Source organism: Bos mutus, chromosome 16 (genome assembly GCF_027580195.1).
Source record: "Bos mutus isolate GX-2022 chromosome 16, NWIPB_WYAK_1.1, whole genome shotgun sequence".
Lineage (NCBI taxonomy): Eukaryota > Metazoa > Chordata > Mammalia > Artiodactyla > Bovidae > Bos > Bos mutus.
Window position 1 is genome coordinate 9,727,593 of NC_091632.1, and position 20,430 is coordinate 9,748,022.

The 20,430-nt window shown below is 46.8% G+C and overlaps 1 protein-coding gene across 1 annotated transcript in view; it reads right to left on the reverse strand.

Annotated features, from left to right (window-relative positions):
* CRB1 (crumbs cell polarity complex component 1) overlaps window positions 1-20,430 on the reverse strand; it is a 161,183-nt gene that overhangs the window by 39,102 nt on the left and 101,651 nt on the right. The window contains exons 7-10 of the mRNA XM_070384375.1: window positions 16,241-16,788; window positions 14,849-15,014; window positions 6,482-7,391; window positions 3,911-4,039 (exon numbers count right to left, since the gene is read on the reverse strand). Of these exons, the coding sequence (XP_070240476.1) occupies window positions 3,911-4,039; window positions 6,482-7,391; window positions 14,849-15,014; window positions 16,241-16,788 (1,753 nt within the window). The remainder of the gene's footprint in view (window positions 1-3,910; window positions 4,040-6,481; window positions 7,392-14,848; window positions 15,015-16,240; window positions 16,789-20,430) is intronic.

Consider the following 20,430-nt stretch of genomic DNA (forward strand, 5'->3'; position numbering starts at 1 on the left):
TAAAGCAAAACGGAGCCATGCATGAGTCAATTTCAGTTTCCCTCTCAAGAGTTAGTGTGGCTGCCACCTTGTAAAACGTTCGGTTTATTGGGGTACATGGGAACCAAGAGAGGGAGCTGTGTTTTTTCAACTCAGCGTCTACAGAGCAGACCTCCCTGGGGCTGTGAGGGTTCTAAAGCGTCAGTGTGCCAGGCGCGGGGGAAGCCCGTGAGAAGCAGAAGAAGGTATTCGGTGTATTCTGGGGGCTTTGGGATTATTTTCCTTGGGAATTCCATTTTACACACACAATATATACACACACACACACACACACACACACTATATATATATATATATATATATATATATATATATATATATAAAATGCATGAGTGCTAAACAGTCATGTCCAACTTTTTGCGACCCTGTGGACCATAGCCCACCAGGCTCCTCTCTCCATGGGACTCTCCAGGCAAGAATACTGGAGTAGGTTGCCATGCCCTCCTCCTCCAAGGGACCTTTCCCACCCAGGGATCGAACCTGCGTCTCTTGCATCTCCTGCATTGCAGGCAGGCTCTTTACCACTCATTCATTTGGCTGCACCAGATCCCAGCTGCGGCACGTGGCTTCTTCGCTGTGGCTAGCGGGATCCTTAGTTGCCGCCGGTGAACTCCTCGCTGCAGCACATGGGATCTAGTTCCCTGACCAGGGATCCAACCCCAGGCGCCCTGCATTGGGAGTACGGAGTCCTAGTGACTGGACCACCAGGGAAGTCCTGGAGATTCCATTTTTAACAAAAAGCCAAAGTAGATAATCAGAAGATTGCACTTGCTAATAAATTGGTTTCATAGCTAGGTTGTAATCTTTCCAAGTCCAGGTAGAACGATTTTCAAAAGCCAAAATTTTCCAAAAACAAGTGATGCCAATTCTAAGGTAACTGAAACTTCCCTCTTCCCTGGAGCACTGTCACTTTTCACCTGATTTCCATCCACCGAAATTGCTTTTCTGTGCATTCACTGATTAACTCCCCAGTCCCTTACTGAGTAGATATTGAGCACATGCCACATGCTAAAACCTCTACTGGGCCTGGGGATAGAGCGGTAACTGAGGCACCTCTCTGACTTTGGGAAATTCATACAAAATCATAGCTTCAAGAGTCTCTGCAGAGCAGCTCATAGAGGTGAAGTTCACGCCAAGCAGTTTTTCATTCCCCACCTCTGAAGAGGTAAGCATGTGCGCCTGGGTCATCCACTAATCCCCAGGCTCAAGAAATGAAGAGAGGAGGCGGTGGGTGGGGCAGGGCCTCCCCAAGGCATACAGGAAAAAAGATTTCGTCCCAGAAAAACAGCTCCTTATCCCGCTGGATACCAAGCATAGCTGGGACATTCTGTTTCCTTGCTTTGGCTCAGGCTCCCGGGCTCGAGGAGGCCTCTCTGGTTGGAGCAGAGCAGAGCTCGACGGCCGGAGGGAGCCTGCCAAGTCCTCCCTGCCCTGGGTGGGCCGGAGCATTCAGAGCATCCACCACGCACAGCCTGCCGGGGTGACGGCACAGAGCTGGAGGTCAAACCCCACGGCAGAGGAGGCGGTCTGTTAGGTGACAGCTTTCCAACGTCTCTGGGCTTCGTGGGAGCCTCACCTCCTGGTCCTTGGGAGGCTGCCCAGTGCTTTCCGCTTTTCCCCTAGTTATTCTTTCTCCGTTGCTTATCTACTTCTCTTTCGAACTGAACAGCACACAGTATACACACAACGATCATTATAAACATTACTGGAGCTTTCGTTAGAAGTGATTAATGGGCAGGGAATTAAAAAAAATAAATCCATTGCCATCTAGTGAAATAACTAAAGACAGAGAAGGACTTTGAAAGCATGGAATCCATGGAACACCTGGGGACTATTTTAGAAATTCATTTTCAGTGGAGAAGTTTATCTCGGTGAAATGATTCCTGGGAGAAGAAGGAGAACGTTGAGCTTGCTTTTCTTACCATATTTGAAATCAACAATTTGGAGGTTAAATGTCAGATACTCTTTTTTTTAAAAAAACAAACAATGTTGGAGGAAAGGGAGACATTTACTATCAACAGGCACAACGTGCAGGCAGCAGAGAAAAATAATCCAAGGCTTTGGATGAGGTCTGTGCTGTCGTCATTAAACATCAGTTAATCAACGGAATAATAACAGTGAGCACTAAACTGCGCCATCGAGGCAGAAAGGAACCAGCACTTAAATACACAGTTCAAGCATTGTTCAAAGTTCTGGACAAGAAAATCTTTGCAGTATTTTGGAGATGGAATCGGAGGCCAACCGAATGGTCTCTGGGTTCATAATATTATTATGGTGCATGCGTGGAAAAAACCGGTGCCATGAAAAGCAGAATGTGGCTTGAGGTCACACCCCTCCATACACACAGATTCTCTGACTGCCCGTGCCGCTTAGAGCCAGCCACTGAGAGCAGACCAAGAAAGCAAGGGCCAGCCTTGTCACTGAACGCTGGAGGGAGAAATGCAGGCGTGGCCACCCTGCCTGCTGTTTGCCAACATGGCCAAAGAGCTGTGTCTGTAAGAGCTGTGTCTGTGTGGTGCCCGAAGCACTAGCTGAAAAAGAGAAATTCCAGTTAATCCAAACTGCAGTTGTCACGGGGCAAAAACGCACCCATTATTTCACTAACTGCTCTTCTGGGGAAAGTTAATTCGGTCAAAACCGTTTTGTCCAAGGTGTTGGATTGATCTACTTTGTTCAACGGAGGAAGCCTGATCCGAGAACAGTTTATCTAGCCCTGGACGGTGTAAGAGATGGAGGAGGACTCTTTCCCTTTTCTTTTAGTTGTTGCAAGTAAAGATTTGGTCACATGTTTATGCCAGAAACACCCTGGAGATGGGCAGAGGCTCTGAAGGTGGCCTGACCTGGCTGCAGGACAATCTGAATCGACAGCTGACCTCTCCCTTAACCTCTCAGCTTCAGTTTACACAAATGCAGAAGGGATATAAAGACAATTAGAGACAGTATTTGTAGGGTGCCTGGCAGAGCGCTAGACAAATGGCCAAGTGTTTGCTCTCTGCTGTTACAGTGCGTCTTGTAGAGTCTCGGTTTGGCACCATTCTGGGGACACTGACCCCTCGGGAATCTGACGAAAGCTACCGGGTGTGCACTTTTCAGGGGGCACTAGTGGGTAAAGATCCCGCCCGCCAAGGCAGGAGACGTAAGAAACGCAGGTTGGATCCCCGTGTCAGGGACATATCCTTGAGTAGGAAATCGCCGTCCACTCCAGTATTCTTGCCTGGAGAATCCCATGGACAGGAGGAGCCTGGCAGGCTACAGTCTGTGGGGTTGCACAGAGTCAGACGTGACTGAAGTGGCTTAGCACACACACCTGCACATCTTTGCCCTTGAACTCACCTCAGCAAGTCACATGCATATACAAACATGCCTGCATTTTCAGCAAGTCGTAGATTGAAAGCAGTAATCAATTCCACGTCAACAATCCCAGCATTAGGTGCAGAGGAGACAGAGGGTTTCTCTGGGAACAGTGGAGTCATCTGGATAAGGTATGTATACTTTTTGTGTTCTAGGTAAGTCCACGGGGCAGTCTTTAAGGTATATTTTTTTTGACCTCAACAACACCCACATTTGCATCATGTGTTAGAGTTAGTGGGAGAGAAACATGAATCCAGAAGTATTTCTAAGAAAGAAAAATATCACATTTCACATTTTTCAGAGACATATTTCCCTAGTTAAAGTCTTGGCTCATAAAGTGTCCTTGACTTTGACCTCAAGGGTAATTTTTCTTTTTTATTTTGACTCTGGCCAGACCTATACTAAAGCACAGATTTTCCTCTGGGAACTGAGACGAGAAAGCGGACAAGAAACACACTTCGCATCGTCTCACTGTTGTCCGGCCCGGAAGGGCCTCCCGTAAAGCTCTGCTGCGACTCACCGTTCCCCCGTAAAACCTGGCCCGCAGGCACATTTCATTTCTCCCTGGAACGCCGTGCAGTTGCCCCCGTTGTAGCAAGTGAGGTTGGCCTTCTCATTCCCACAGACGGTGGAGGGTAATCGGAGGTATCTAGGGAGAAAAAAGCAACAGTCACTGCGGTTCATCTTGTTCATTCCGTTCAAGAACACTTTTTTAGAAAAGTCCGCGTATCTTGTCCTTGCCAAACTAATGAGGTACTCAGGCGGACTGAGCTACAGATGCTTAACTGTGCTGTTTTGTACACCGATCACTCTTTGGTCCACAGGTCCTGCTGGAGGGCGCTGTAAGGAGCGTGGCTATCCATCTTCCATTTCTACCCAGTGCTCATTCATGAGATAAGATCTGTGCCGGGGGGTTGGCAATAAATTTAGTGTAGAAACTCGCTATGGCTAGATTAGCTGCTGCTTGGCTAATAAATCACATCAGGCCATAGGAAAATTGCATCTCTATAATCGTCAGGAAAGAAAGGCCAGGACTGTAGTACCCAAGCATTCGTGTGATTTCTCCGCTGCCTCTCACAGCCGAACTCCGGTTGCCCGCCAACACTTGCTGCCCTCATCCAGTAATTCATGACTTGGCAGAAGGCAAGCCAAATGCTGTCCAGGAGGTTTATATACAGCACTCAGTGGAAAGTACATGTGAATTCAGAGTGTGGCTCTTTTGTTTAATAGCACAACTTTTTATATATTAAGGAATGCCTATAAAAGCCAGTACAAATTGTTAGATGCTAAGCAGAACTTTACTACCAGATAAAATCCAGGGCTGTGACGGGGCTGGTTAAAAAGACTTTAAAGTGCCTAGGTCCTTAACTACACTGTGCGTGTTGTGCATTCGATCAGATAAATAGTTAATATTCAAGAAAGATAAAATGAGTTTTATTTTGTTCTGCTCAGCAGACTGCAGCTAATATGGAGAAAGCAGTGTATGTAGTAAGTATGTCTCTTCCCACAAGAGCTAATCAATTTGCCTTTAAAAAGAAAATACCATAAGGATTTTTCAAAAGAGCCAAAAATGTCAACCAGCTTTGGAAGAGGTCAATTAGCAATGCAAATAGGAAGCTTTGTATACATCTTAACGTTTAATAAACAATTTTTGAATCTCGTTAAAAAGTACTTTTGAATCAAAACTTTACTCTTTGAAAACTTGGCTTTGATGAATTAGGCAGAAAAAAACACTGGAGCACTGGTTCCTAGGCATATATGTGTCTTTTACTTTTCCAAAGTCACCACAGCAGTACTATTAATTTTGATCCTGAATGTCTCTTGCTGTTAAGCATTCAGTTTACCTGTTGACAAATGAGTAGGTTAACTTATGAAAAGTCATGTTTTATTGGAATGTCAGTACTCAGCAGTCAACCTTGTGTCTTGCCTTCATAGGCTCTGAACAACAATATTATGGAGACAAAAATACATCTCCTTGTAGCTGTGACTACGTGTGTGTCTACCAGGAGATTTATCCAGTGAAGGCACCACCTCTGAACTACTGTAATGTCTCCAGGCTGCCAGCCCACTCCGGGCATTCTTGTCAACATCCTGGAAACTATTACTTGCTGGAAATAATAGTCTCATGTTCCTACGTGCGTGCTTAGTCACTTCAGTTGTGTCTGACTCTTCATGACCCCGTGGACTGTAGCCCTCCAGGCTCCTCTGTCTATGGGATTCTCCAGGCAAGAATACTGGAGTGGGTTGCCATGCCCTTCTCCAGGGGGTCTTCCCAACCCAGGGATCAAACCCACATCTTTCATGTCTCCTGCATTGGCAGGCGAATTCTTTACCACTGAGCCAAAGCCTATATACATATATATTACATGTACATATTTATGTATATAATTGTATTGTCCTTTGACATTTTGATTTTTATCTTACTGGTTCCCTCATTAATTCATGACAAAGTCATCAAAACATGCTCATTCTGAGAGTCATGAATTCCCATTTTGAAAACTATACTTTAACATAGGCTTTTCAGAATTTTGTAAAGTTGACCTGCCTGAAGTGACCCAGGGCATTCTTTCAGGGGTAGGAGTCATGCTTCCTCCTGCAAAACCAGAATTCAGCTCTTGTATTGGTTGTCACTGTATTTATTTCCTGCGGCCTTAAGCCTCGGACTCCGGGGCCTATAGTTCCCGAGACATACTCTGACTGAGGTGACTGAGAAGACATTTTGTTTGAAGTATGTGGTCCAAATCCTGTAGAAAGTGCTGGCAGATGCGATCCTGTCTGCACGGGACTGAACTGTCATGGCCGTGACCATGAGCCCCTGCTCAGCACAGCGTACTGAGTGTACCTGTGCACGTGAGCACACCTCCAGACACGCTTTATGTGGATGTAATGCTCACCTGGCCGCTCAGAAGATAAAGAATCTGCCTGCAACGAGGAGACGCGGTTCGATCTCTGGGTCGGGAAGACCCCCTGGAGAAGGGAATGACTAACCCGCTCCAGTATTCTTGCGCGGGAAATCCCATGGACGGAGGAGCCCAGCGGGCGACAGTTCACGGGGTCGCAGAGTTGGACGCGATTAACGCTTAATGCTCACCTGCAGAACCTTCCCGTGAAATTTCCGGGACAGCGACAAGAGTAGCCGTTGGCGTCACTCACGCAGGTAGCCCCGTTTGCACACTGGTGATGCTGGCAGTGGTCCACCTCCGACTCGCAGTTCACACCGGTGAAGCCAGGCTCACACCTGCAGTGATAGGCTGTCCCGCCGGGGGCGGAGCAGTTGCCGTGGATACAGGGGCTTGAAAGGCATTCATCCACGTGGAGCTCGCAGTGCGGCCCCGACCGCCCCGCGGGACAGGTGCAGCGGTGGGAGCTGTAGGTGTCCTCACAGCGTCCTCCGTGCAGGCAGGGCCCGGAGCGGCAGGCGTCGAGCTGCAGGCAGCCTGTCTCCACCGGAGGCCCGGAGACTTTGAGAAACCGCTCCTCCTGAGGTCTGTTCATCAAGCCACGGACGTTTTCAAAGTAAGAGAGATAGAGGCCGCTGATTGCTATCGTGCTTAGACACCCTCGCAGGGCCCGCGTGCTGTCGCTAGCTCGGTCACCCACATAGACGTCTGTGTCATCCTTCAGGAAGCTGAGGCTCCCAGCAGCAACTGCGCTGGTCACAGGAGGCGTTTGTCCGTCCACCTCCATCTGCCACCTGGAGGCCTGGGCCCCCGGGTCTGTCATGGAGATGGTCACCTGGTACCACACGCCGTCGCTCACGGGCTGCAGACTCGTCAGACTCAGCGTGTAAAAGCTGTTGCCGCTTCGCAGTTGAAATAACAATCGGGAATCCTGAATGTGAATACGAAGGAATTCAGGCTCCTTCTCTGCGTGCAGTATGATCGCGTGGGCATCCCTCGTTCTGAAACCGAAGGTGACATTGGTGAGCTCTCTGGTGATGTTCCCGTTGCTCCTGAATATTATCTCACGGCTTTGTCCATTAAAAACAGCATTTGCGATACCTAAAGAGAGAAGGCAGTGTCAGTCAGCAACTTGACTAAACCTGTAACATTTGCTTCAGTTCAGTTGCTCAGCTGTGTCCGACTCTTTGTGACCCCATGGACTGCAGCATGCCAGGCTTCCCTGTCTATCACCAACTCCTGAAGCTTGCTCAAACTCTTTTGCTTAATTACCTTTATTAACATGAATGATCAAGACATTATTACCGTCATGTATTGATTGATATGGGATAGGCACTCTGTTAGTTGTCTTTATATTACTTTTAATACAAAGTTCTTAAATACAGGTTTATTATTAATATCATTTCTATTTTATAGAATAAGAAATTGAGATTCATAGAAGTTAAGTAATTTTTTAGTGGTCAAATGGCTAACAGTTAATGAAGACAGTGTCAAACCTGGATGGTCTGACACCAAAACCCGAATCATATATTTCTTTTCCATTGAAAGGGACTTCCCTTGTGGCTCAGATGGTAAAGCATCTGCCTCCAATGCAGGAGACATAAGTAGACACGAATTTGATCCCTGGGTCGGGAAGTTCCCCTGGAGAAGGAAATGACAACCCACTCCAGTATTCTTGCCTGGAAAATCCCATGGACGGAGGAGCCCAGTAGGCTATAGTCCATAGGGTCACAAAGAGTTGGACACACTGAACGACTTCAGTCGAATATCATTTCTATTTTATAGAATAAGAAATTGAGATTCATAGAAGCTAAGTAATTTTTTCATGGTCAAATGGCTAATAGTTAATGAAGACAGTGTCAAACCTGGATGGTCTGACACCAAAACCCAAATCATATATTTCTTTTCCATTGAAACGCTAATACATTCCAATATTATTTTACTTTGGTTCCCACCAATAAAGCATTGATTACCCATTTTATACATCAAGAAACTAAGCACAAAGCAGTCTCAAGTCTAGCTACGGTTACACAGTAAATTAACAGTGAAGACTGGCTTCTGAGTTAGCCGACTGTGTGCTCAGTCATGTCCGACTCTTTGCAACCCTATGGGCTGTAGCCCCCTGCGCTCCTCTGTCCCTTGAATTTTCCAGGCAAGGATACTGGAGGGGCTGCCCTTTACTTCTCCAGGGGATCTTCCTGACCCAGAGATCTCACCCACATCTCTTGTGTCTCCTGTACTGGCAGGCAGATTCTTTACCACTAGTACCACCTGGGAAGCTGACCATGAGACACTTAAAAGTAGCAGTCTAAATGACTAATTCACTATCTGCAAACTCCAATTAAGTGTCCAGTTACCAATCTGTGCCTAACTAAGAGTAGTATTCTGTGAAATGGGCAAAATCATACAACCATACCATCTGCTCCACTGCATGGCATGTATACACGATCACATATGACCATAGCACTTTGGAGCAATCTTATTGGGTTTTTCTATTGAAGTGTTTTATCTCTTAAGTCAGTTTATGATCTCCTTTAATACATTCTTGAGAAAACAAGAGAAAGAAGAACTGCTTCAGCTTTCCACCTAACCTGTAAACCTGGCAAATTTGGATCCACTCTGCTTTCTATTCTGTTATAATAGACTGTTGTTGAGTTGCTCAGTTAAGTCCAACTCTTTGTGACCCCATGAACTGCAGCACACCAGGCTTCCCTGTCCTTCACCATCTCCCAGAGCTTGCTCAAACTCATGTCCATTGAGTAGGTGATGCCATCCAACCATCTCGTCCTCTGTCATCCTGTTCTCCTCCTGCCCTCAATCTTTCCCAGCATCAGGGGCTTTTCCTAGGAGTCAGCTCTTCCTATCAGGTGGCCCAAGTACTGGAGCTTGTATGGATGCATTGGATGTATATGGATGTTATAATGGATGCATCGCCCTTCTTCTCATCTGCATAATAACAGAAAATACATCTACTATTCTCTGCCCCTGGCTCCTGACCCAAGGCTCCAAAAATCCTGGTGAATTCCTAAATGATGAGAGCATGGCACTGGGAGCATGTGTGTTGTAATGAGACAACTCTGCCTGGGTTCCTGAATGGAGCCTGGCTGCAGGCTGGTCATCAGGAAGACCGAGCCATGACTAGAAGCTTGAAACTCTCAGCCCCAGCCCATCCTCTACAGAAGGATGAGGTTGGAAAGTGGGGTTAATAATTAGTCATGCCTACATAAAGAAGCCTCCACAAAACCCTAAGTATGGCGTTCAGAGAGGTTCCAAGCTGTTCAACACAGGTACACTGGGACGGCCACGCACCCCATCTCCTCGGGACAGAAGCTCCTACACTGGGGACCCTCCCAGACCTCGCCCTGTGTATCTCCTCATCCAGATGTCCATCTGGGGCCTTTGCAGATCTTTCAATAAGCTGGTAAGCCAGTAAGTGTTTCCCCGAGTTCCGTGAGCTGCTCTCGCAAATTAACTGAACCGAGGTGGGGATTGCGGAAATCCCAGATTTACAGCTGATTGGTCAGAAGCACGAGTGACAACCTGGACTTGTGGTTGGCATCGGAAACGGGGTGGGGGTCTTCTAGCAGGACCAAGCCCTCGGCCCGTGAGACCTCACACTATGTCCGGATGGCATCGGAAACGGGGTGGGGGTCTTCTAGCAGGACCAAGCCCTCGGCCCGTGAGACCTCACACTATGTCCGGATGGCATCGGAAACGGGGTGGGGGTCTTCTAGCAGGACCAAGCCCTCGGCCCGTGAGACCTCACCTATGTGTCCGGATGGATCAGAAGCGGGATGGGGGTCCTCACATTATGTCCGGATGGCATCGGAAACGGGGTGGGGGTCTTCTAGCAGGACCAAGCCCTCGGCCCGTGAGACCTCACACTATGTCCGGATAGACAGAGTCAGAGTTGCACTGAACTGTGATAACTTGAGGACACCCAGCTGGTGCTGCAGAATTGCCTGGTCAGGGGGAACCTGCACACATCAGGCTTCAGAAATGTTGTCAGTGGGGTCCTAATGTCAAAGTCAAGGGGAATCACACAGGAGGGGGACTGCTGGGCTTTCCCTAATCGGGTGGGAAACTGTAGGTTTTCCCGCACACACCCAAGCTCAGCTCTCACGGCCATGCCTCGGGTCCCCTTCATCTCCATCTTCTTCATGGAACCTCCCCCTGCACTGCATCATCATTTTCCCTCCCCTTCCTTCATTTCCCAGCAGTGCACAAATAGGCTGCAATTGCACACGAAAACCTGAGTCCTACCCTGACGTCCCCCTACCCTCTTGCATTTTTATTTCTCTAGTTCCTTCTCTGGCAAAGCTTTTTCTGAATAGTTTTATATTCACCTTGTCTCCACTTTCTCATCTCCCATTTTGTTTTTTAACATCTTCCACTGAGCCTTTGGTTCCTGTCTTGTCACTGAAAGCACTCTTGTCAAGGTCATGGAGGCATCAGCATGACCCGATCCAACAGGCAACTCTCTATGCTCATTGTCTTCCAGCTTTCAGTAGAAATGAACCTCACAGCACTGTCTTTTGCTCACACGTGCAGCACCACACCCAACCTCGAACACTTCATATACAGACTCTTCCAGCTATTCCTCAGTGTTCTGGTTTCTACTGCTCTGCAGAGCAACGTACCAACCATTCCTGAGCCTGAGACCCCACTGCTTACCATCACGTCTAGAAAGATGCCCCAAGTCCCACACACGGCGGACAGAATTTTCTGTGGCCCAGCCCCTGACCGACTCTCCAGTGCCATTTCCGGCCATTCTTCCTCGTTCACGTGCTACAGCCACAAAAGCTTCCTGCTGTTTCTTGAAGACAACGCGCTTGTTCACAAAGCGTGTCTTTTACCCTTGCTGTTACTTAGACAGGATATTGGCCCCTGCTGGTCCCACACCCACCTCTTTCTCAACATAATGTGTGCTCAAATGTCACCTCCTCTGAGAGGGTTTCCCAGCCTATCCAAGTGTTTCCGTCCCAAATCCACTCTCCTTTCAATTATTCTGCTTGATTTTCTCCATAGCATCTTCTAACTATTTGAAATTGTTAAATTTTCTTTAACAATCCAATTAAAAATAAACAAAATAAAAAATATAATAATGTAATAGTAGTGAAAGTGTTAGTTGCTCAGTCATGTCTGACTCTGTGCGACCCTCTGGACTGTAGCCCACCAGGCTCCTTTGTCCATGGGATTCTCCAGGCCAGAATACTGGAGTGGGTTGCCATGCCCTACTCCAGGGAGTCTTCCCAACCCAGGGATCAAACCTGGGTCTCCGCGTTATGGGCAGACTTTTTATATAATATATAAAATATACATTTTATATAATAATATATAAAATGCTCATATTTTATATATAATACATAATAATAATAAAATAAGTAAAAAGTTTCCTACTTGTTCCTGGTCTTTCCTCACTAGAACGTGAACTTTTACGAGATCTTGGACATTCTCTGTCTAGGTTCTCACTAAGCCTTGTGCCTGGAACACTGCCTGGCATACAGTAGGTGCTCAGTAAATATTATTAAATGAATAATATATGAAAGTAACTCAGTCCTTAATTCCGAAAAGTGAGATAATGATTAGAAACCTCAGCATGAGTAAATTCAAGTGGATTATTTGACGGGATTAACATTGCTCTTGATTTTATTGCTTTTGACTGTGGTGGATTTTTTTTTTTTTTTTTCCCAGCCAGGTTGCGATTAGGGAGGAAAAGAGCAAGAAGTGTCTCATTACATGCTTTAACATGTAACATGTTAACATACAGGTTAACATGACAAACCTCATTATTCCTCCAGCTCCTGAAGGAAGGGTGGCGTGTCATGCTGCGTAACTTGTCTCACGGACATGCTGACCGTGCAGAAGTCAGTCCTTGTTGTCTGAGTTAGAACCGCCGTGCAGGTACTATTTATACTCTGCCCTTCCTTCAGGGAACTTTATCATAATAAACACGTCTCTATCTAAGGTGGGTTGTAATTTTTAAGTCTCTCTTTTTTGATAGGACACACAGATAGAAACAATTAGGTACTAAAGGCAAATTTGGGTAGTTACTCTAGCAGAATTATCTTCTCAGCACATCTCACTCAAAAAAACATACCATATGGTCACGAGATCACATACAACAGAGAGAAAGTGATCTAGGGGTGATATCTGTTGGATAGGAAAAGTTCCCCCTCCTACTGATTTCCCTCCCCCCCTCCTCTATTAAGATAGATCATATGTCAAAAATGTTTATGAGACTCTGTGAAAGATCAGAGGCAAACTTTCTCCTCTCTCCGCAGAGGCAACACCTAGCAATGAAGAGCCCTCCATGCCTTTCCGAGGCGTCCAAGTCCTTCACGTGAAGACAGAGGCAACAACACTCACCCGGGGTGTGGTTCTCACACCGCCACTGTTTTTAGAAACCCTTTTCTTGTTTCCCTATGAAGGCATTCAGAATGATTTAAACCCTTTTGTAGAACATAACTGGGACAAACAACTTTAGTACTTCCATCAAAAGAGTAATAATGAAATGAATAAGTAGTAAACTATTTTAAGCAAGCAATTCAGAGTGTCGAGCAAGGCAAAAGGTGGCATTAAAATTCTGCGTCATATCTGAGGCCTGACCTCATTCTTTATGCAAATTCATCATGCTTTATTCATGTGTGTAGCATGCGTTCATGTACGTGTGTGCTAAGTCGCTTCAGTCGTGTCCCACTCTGTGCAACCCCATGGACTGTAGCCCACCAGGCTCCTCTGTCTATGGGGTTCTTGAGGCAAGAATACTGGCGTGGGTTGCCATGCCCTCCTCCGGGGATCTTTCCACCCCAGGGACTGAACCTGGGCCTCTTATGTCTCATTGGCACATGGGTTCTTTCCCACTAGCGCCCCCTGGAAAGCCCCACGTGTAGCACATTATTTCTTAAATCTGAAACATGAGGGTATGTGTATTCTTCAAGAAAAGCTCCCCAATTATATACACAATGCAATACATTTCACACATCACCTGATAAGTTGATATATCATCTTAAAATACATAAACATCAAAAGTAAATATAAACTTGTCCTCAGTCACTTTGAGGCTCAGTTGTTGTTAACAGGCCTGAGGGCCATCTACCCTCTAGCTCCAGACTACTATTTTAGTTCATTGTTTTACAAGGTATTTTATATATTTTTAAACTTGTATGCAGGCAATGTGCTTTAAGTCTAGAGCAGTTAAGTGAAACTATTGACTTAAATTGAAGAAAACAGATATTCATTAAACAAGTATTTGCTGACAGCCTCCCATGTGTTTGGCAGTATTCTAAACGCTAGGAGTAAAGTAGAAACCAGAGAGAATGCCTCCTTCTCTTTCGAAGCATATATTCCACTGAGGAAAAGATGACGAGCAAGTGAACAAATACCTATAAAACGAAACACCCAAGGATGATAAGAGCCACGAAGAAAAATGAAGCCGCAGAAGGGGGCGTTTGGGTAGGAAAGGGGATGAAGAGAAGAGGCAGCCTGTGGAGCTGTGGGCTGGGAGGGTTCAGGGTAGAGGTGGTGGTGGGGGGAGCCTGACTGATGGGGTGAAGGCAAGAACACTGGACAGTAAGACGTGAGGAGCACGTGGAGGCCAGCTCCCAGAGGGGTTCTCCCACCAGGAAAGGGGGGAACATGGGAGGCAGCTGGTGGGGATGGCGGGGGGCAGGGATCATCCCCCAAGGGAATCAGGGGAAATAGTTTGTGACGAGGATTTGACAGTATGTTTATATGCTGGTGGGAGAACTGATGATGCTGCTGGCGGGCGAGAGAAAAATTTCAGAAGCAAAATCACTGAACGAGGCAAAGAGACGAGAGTTGAGTCCAAACGTGAAGGGTGGCTACAGACTGAACTGCACATTGTCTCAAGTAAAAGAAAAGGCAGACCATGATCACTGTGTCGCCAGCACGTAGACATGTCAGAATTGTGAGGAGAGCATTCAGCTTGCTGACACTTGGGAAACTGCTGAGTGGTGCTGCATTTGGGCAGGAGAACTGCTCCGACTGAGGGAAATACTCACTGCACACAGGAACTGAGTGCTTAACGTGTTCGGCTGTCTACACACAAGGTCGTACAACGATCACACACACACACACAGATTTATCTGCTCTTCCAGCAGACGCTTTATCCTTGTTTTACAGAGGAAGCCTTGGATTATGGAGGCAGGAGAGCCACTGGAGGCCTCATAGCTAACCGATGGCAACAGGCTCACTCTGGTGCTTTTGCTCTGCATAATCAGCAAGGAGGAAAGAAAAGCCAAATATCAGCCTTATCTTTCTCTAGAAATCAGCCTTACACGATCCAGGATGTAGGTCTGGAGTTGCTATGGCCACCATCTCCCCACCCCCCCGAAACCCAGGGGCGGGATATGTCATGAGGTTACCCTGGTTGACTACACTCGTGTTAGGCTGGTTACACCACCCCTCATGCTGGGGGAAGCAACCACAAGCTTCTCTGCTGAGCTGGGTGTATCTATGCTCTTCTTCTGGGCTGACTCATCGACCAACTGAAACGCCCAACTGGACTGGATGGTGAGAAGTTAAACTGCACCTACATTCGAAGCCTCGAGGCAGCCGCAGGCACTGGGCGCCGGGAGGACACGGGCCGAGTTCACACCAGCGCAGCTCCTGGCAGGCCTTCCCGGCTGTGTTCACAGGGCAGGAGCAGGAGAAGTCGTCCCACAGCGGGTAGCAGATGCCTCCGTGGTGACAGGGGTTGGGCTGAGTAGACAGTAAATCACAGGCGTAAGGAGCTCTGGCAGCTAAATGCGGAAAGGAGCCAAGCGAGACCCCGAATCTGTTCATGTTAACTTCCTACTTATTTACGTATCGAACATTTTTATATCTGTTGGCTGGTAAGTAGAATAAAACTTACTGCTACCATCAAAAGGAAAAGGGAAATAAATAAAAATATATAATGTTGATCTCCTGTAGCACAAGGGAGATTTTCAAAGGTGTAATAATAGTCTCTATAATTTACAAATTACCAAACACTTTCAATGACACTAATGATCTTTTGAGTTAGAGACTTTACCTCTCGTTTCTCCTGGTGAGGAAACTGAGGTCCCTTTCATTGTCCAAGATCCTGTGTGTGCTTTTGTGCCTGCTTCAGTTGTGTCTGACGCTTTGCCACCCCATGAACTGGAGCCCACCATGCTCCTCTGTCTATGGGGTTCTCCAGGCAAGAATGCTGGAGTGGGTTGCCATGCCCTCCTCCAGGGTATCTTCCCATCCCAGGGATTGAACCTGGGTCTCTTATGTCTCCTGCATTGGCAGGTGGGTTCTTTACCAGGGAGCCACCTGGGAAGCCCTTCCAAGATCCTATCAAAAGCCAAACGGTGAAGCTGGTACTTAGATCCTCTGGGTCCCCATAGAGCGACACCTCTGCCCTCCAGGAGCCCCACCTCTGAATCAGAAACATACTGTTATCATCTGAGTCCTCACAAGGTTGCTCACAAAGTAATCAAAACAGAAGCACTGACAAAGGAATCTCTGAGAGCTCCATCTGCACTTATGTCCATCACTCTATTAACATGTCATCTGGGGACTTCCCTGGTCCGTGGTGGTCCAGTGGTCAAGACTTCACCTTCTAAAACATGTGGTGTGGGTTCAATCCCTGGTCAGGGGATCAAGATTCCACATGCCTTGAGGCCAAGAAACCAGAGTATAAAACAGAAGCAATATTGTAACAAATTCAATAAAGACTTTAAAAATGGCCCACGTCAAAAACAATCTTAAGAGACATTAAGGAGAGGGTGGGATGATTTGAGAGAATAGCACTGAAGCATACATATCACCATATGTAAAACAGTGACAGCTGGATGCATGACGCAGGGAACCCAAAGCTGGTGCTCTGGGACAGCCTGGAGGGGCGGGAGGGGTGGGGTGGGAAGGGGTTCAGGAGGGAGGGGACACAGCGAGGACAGGGTCCGTGTGAGTAATCCTACCTCACACAGGTTGTCTCCGGGGCAGCCTTCGGTCACATTGACAAGAACGGCACTGTGGGCTGCGCTGCTCGTTGGATTTGGGAAGAATTCCAGGTTCTCGTTGTTTAGCCTCATATCTTGGATACAGCCTTTGAAGAATCCACCACTAACCTCAGTCTCTCGCCTGTCAGGCAGTCCACCAACGTAGAGGACATCTCCTCTTTGGAGTTTCCACGTAGGAGCAGAAAGAAATCCTAGATTTTGTGACGACTCATACAGTTCAATTTTATTTGGCTTGATTTTCAAAGATACCAAGCGGACATTTCCGTCGCTGAGAACAAATGTTACTAGTAATTTGGGGGAACCTGGAGTCAGCATCGCTAGCCTGCCATGCTCTAGCCAGACACGGAGGTACTGGTAAGTGCCGTTTCCTAGAGCTAGGAGCAAGCCGGTCGGACGGCGTGTTCGAACAAACATGGAGAGTGTGAGGTCCTCTTCGTAATCCTTGTTGAGATGAAAAACAGCATATCCAGGAGAGTCATCTTGGCCAAATCTGCCTGCCACATACTCTTTAATATCAAGACAGAGGAGGAAAAACCAAGAAGAAACATCTTAAGATTCACAAGTAAAAAAGCAGCAAAAGATTATACACACACACACACACACACACACACACACACACACACACATATATATTGCAATGCATATATGTTGTTGTTTCTTCACTCAGTCGTGTTCAACTCCTTTGCAACACCATGGACTGTAGCCCGCCAGGTTCCTCTGTCCATGGGATTTCTCAGGCAGGCAAGAATACTGGAGTGGGTTATCTTTTCTTTCTCCAGGGGATCTTCATGACACAGGGATCGAACCCATATTTCCTGCATTGTCTGGTGGATTCTTTGCCACTGAGCCACCAGGGACACCCATAATGAAACACACACACACACACACACACACACACACAAATACAGCCATATTTTTTAAAGTTCATGACAGATTTATTCAATAGAATGACAATTTAACCTGACTTTCTGAACTTGTGGGTTTACTTTATTCTGAAAATTAGATTTCAGTGTATAGTTTATAGTTGAGGTCCACTGATCACAAGGAGGAAGAGAAGATTTCTGCACTGATGAATCTCCACGCCTCCTCCTCACTGCCCTGAAGAGGTGGGACTAAAAGAAGGGAGACCAGACAGTACCCTGCTCCAGCTTGGCTCTGAGAAGTCTGGGGGGAAAGAGCTCTTCCTCCAGGACATGTAAGCAGGCTATTTGAGCAATCATTGTCTTTGCTATATGGGGAGCATCCTCAAGCAAGTGGCATTAAACCTAATTATTCCTTGCAAAGGACGGAAATCAAGAATTAGACTGGCAAATCCTCGCTTGGGAAGATAGCCCTGACAATAATAGGAGATGAGGCAGTTGAACAAAGAGGAGGACTCTTCCTCCTGTCGTCCTTGGTGGGTAAAGAAAGGTGTGGAGCTCACAGAAGTTGGACTCAATCCGAAAGCTGAGTTTTGAACTCACCCAACATTTCCTGTGGACAGAGAGGTCTCTAATGCACGGACGTGGCGACACTATGGATGTGCCTCACCACAAGAAAACCCTTGAGGAGCATGAAAATGAATGGACGCGGACCTTCAGAAGCATCGATGATACAGTAGAAACAAAAGTTTTCGTACTCCTAAAGCTTATGTTCCAGCTGGGTAGAGGTGATGCGGTATGTCAGGTGGTGACAGGTTCTTCGGTATAAAATAAGTCAAGCAGACAACGGGATTAGAGAGAGCTGGGGGTGGGAGTGGAGCCAGCATTTTAAATGGAATCGTCAGGGAAGAGCTCTGAGAAGGTACTATTTGAGCAAAACCCCAAAGAAAGGAGAGATATTATTGCAGAAATACAGGAAAGAAATGACACTGGCTTAGATCAGTGGTCATGGTGGAGATGGGGAGAAGTGATCAGATTCTGGAAATGTTTTGGTAGGACCAACAGGATCTTCTGGGGCAAGTTCATCTCCAAGGTGTTTGGTCTAAGTAACTAGAAGCATTGAATCTCCATTTGCAGAGATGGAGGAGAAAACAGGAGGAATGGGTTTGGGTTGGAGGGAATGGGATTCCATATTAAATTTAAGATGTCCTATTAGATATCCAGGTGGAAGTGTCTAGTCAGCAGTTAGATACAGAGGTTCAGGGAAGACATTTGGCGTGAGCCATAGTAATTTTGGATTTTCCAGTGTACACATGGCTTTTAAAGCCATGAGACTAGATGTGATCACCAAGAACATGAATCTAGAGAGAGAAGAGGTCCAAGAACTGAGCCCTCAAGCATCAGACATGTGGACGTAAAGGAGCCGATAAATGAATACTGCTGCTACTGCTGCTAATTCACTTCAGTCGTGTCCAACTCCGTGCGACCCCATAGATGGCAGCCCACCAGGCTCCCCCGTCCCTGGGATTCTCCAGGCAAGAACACTGGAGTGGGTTGCCATTTCCTTCTCCAATGCATGAAAGTGAAAAGTTAAAGTGAAATCGCTCAGTCATGTCCGACTCTTAGTGACCCCATGGACTGCAGCCTCCCAGGGTCCTCCATCCATGGGATTTTCCAGGCAAGAGTACTGGAGTGGGGTGCCATTGCCTTCTCTGGATAAATTAATAAGATAGAAAGAAAACCCAGAGAGTGATACCCCCAAGCCTAGGGAAGGAAGGGTTTTCAGGAGGAAAGTAAAAGAAAAGTAAAGCGAAAGTGAAAGCCACTCAGTCATGTCTGACTCTTTGCGACCCCATGGACTATACAGTCCAGGAATTCTCCAGGCCAGAATACTAGAGTGGGTAGCCTTTCCAATCTCCAGGGGATCTTTCTAACCCAGGGATTGAACCCAGGTCTCCCACATTGCAGGTGGATTCTTTCTCAGCTGAGCCACCAGGGAAGCCCAAGAATACTGGAGTGGGTAGCCTATCCCTTCTCCAGCCAATCTCCCTATAACAGGAGTTGAACTGGGGGTCTCCTGCATTGCAGGTGGATTCTTTACTAGCTGAGCCACCAGGGAAGCCTTTCAGGAAGAGGGGGTATTCAACTGTGGTAATGGTTGCTGAGCAGTCAAGGCAGGTGAGGACTGAAAATTGACTGCTGAATTTGGCAACCTGGAAATCACTGATGCACTAGACAAGGGCATCACCTTAAAGATATTGCCATCTTCAAGTCTTCACATCCCCATCCTACCAGAAAAATGGCATATTCTACCACATTTAAATGATGTCATATGGTTCCATTAAAGCTTGAACAAAGGTGAGACATATTTTAGTTTAGCTGAACTACAGTGAAACTTGCTCCGGCAACCACTGTGTTTGAAGACCTCCTGCATAAAAGGCTTCATTTTCAAAATTTCATCTCGATTTCTTACAGGATCATTACAGCTGGAATCTGCATTTGGAGACCACCCGCTCCAGCGAGCTACAGGTGGCTTTCAAAGCGCGCCGTTAGATGTAACAGTCCGTTTGAAGAGGCTAACATCTCTGAACACACAGCAGCGCTTTCATGTGAGATAAAATGTTTAATAAGGAAAGCTGGCTCTTGAAGTTCCCGAGGTTTGGGAAAATGCACAGAATCGCTCAGCTCAGGGGTGGTCCCCGCTGGTCATCCTGGGACGCCTACGGCATCACTTTGTGGATCCAGATTAAAAGCACAGAACACAGAGCGGTTGCTTTCTCTCAGAAGCTTGACTCTTCAGCAGTCCTGTTCTCTTCAGAAGTCACAAGCACATAGTCAGAGCACGTGATTCAGTACATGATTTTAGAAGCACCTGACGCCACACGTGACTCGTCTGGGGACACGGGAAGAATGATTCTCGTATGTGTTGTTGACGTGTCCCGGAGAGGGGTGACAAATACGGCTGAAAAGTAACTTCAAGTCTTAATGATTGATGGACTGCAACAAGGAGAAATGTATTGAGAATAAATAAAAGCCACTTGGGTCTAAACGCCCTTCACTGGTTTAGGGTGGAAGAAGCAGAACTCTGCAACACCATCGGTGAGAACAGCTCAAAGTGAGCCAATCACAGAATGCGGCTGCCCAAAGGTCAATGTGGTCTTAGGCTGCAGAATAGAAGAACGTTCTCCAGAATGAGAAGGTCACAGTCCCATGGCACTCTGCATTCTCCGACTCATCTAGGAGCCAGATAAGCACATTTATTCCCAAGCAAGCAAGCAGCCGACGGAG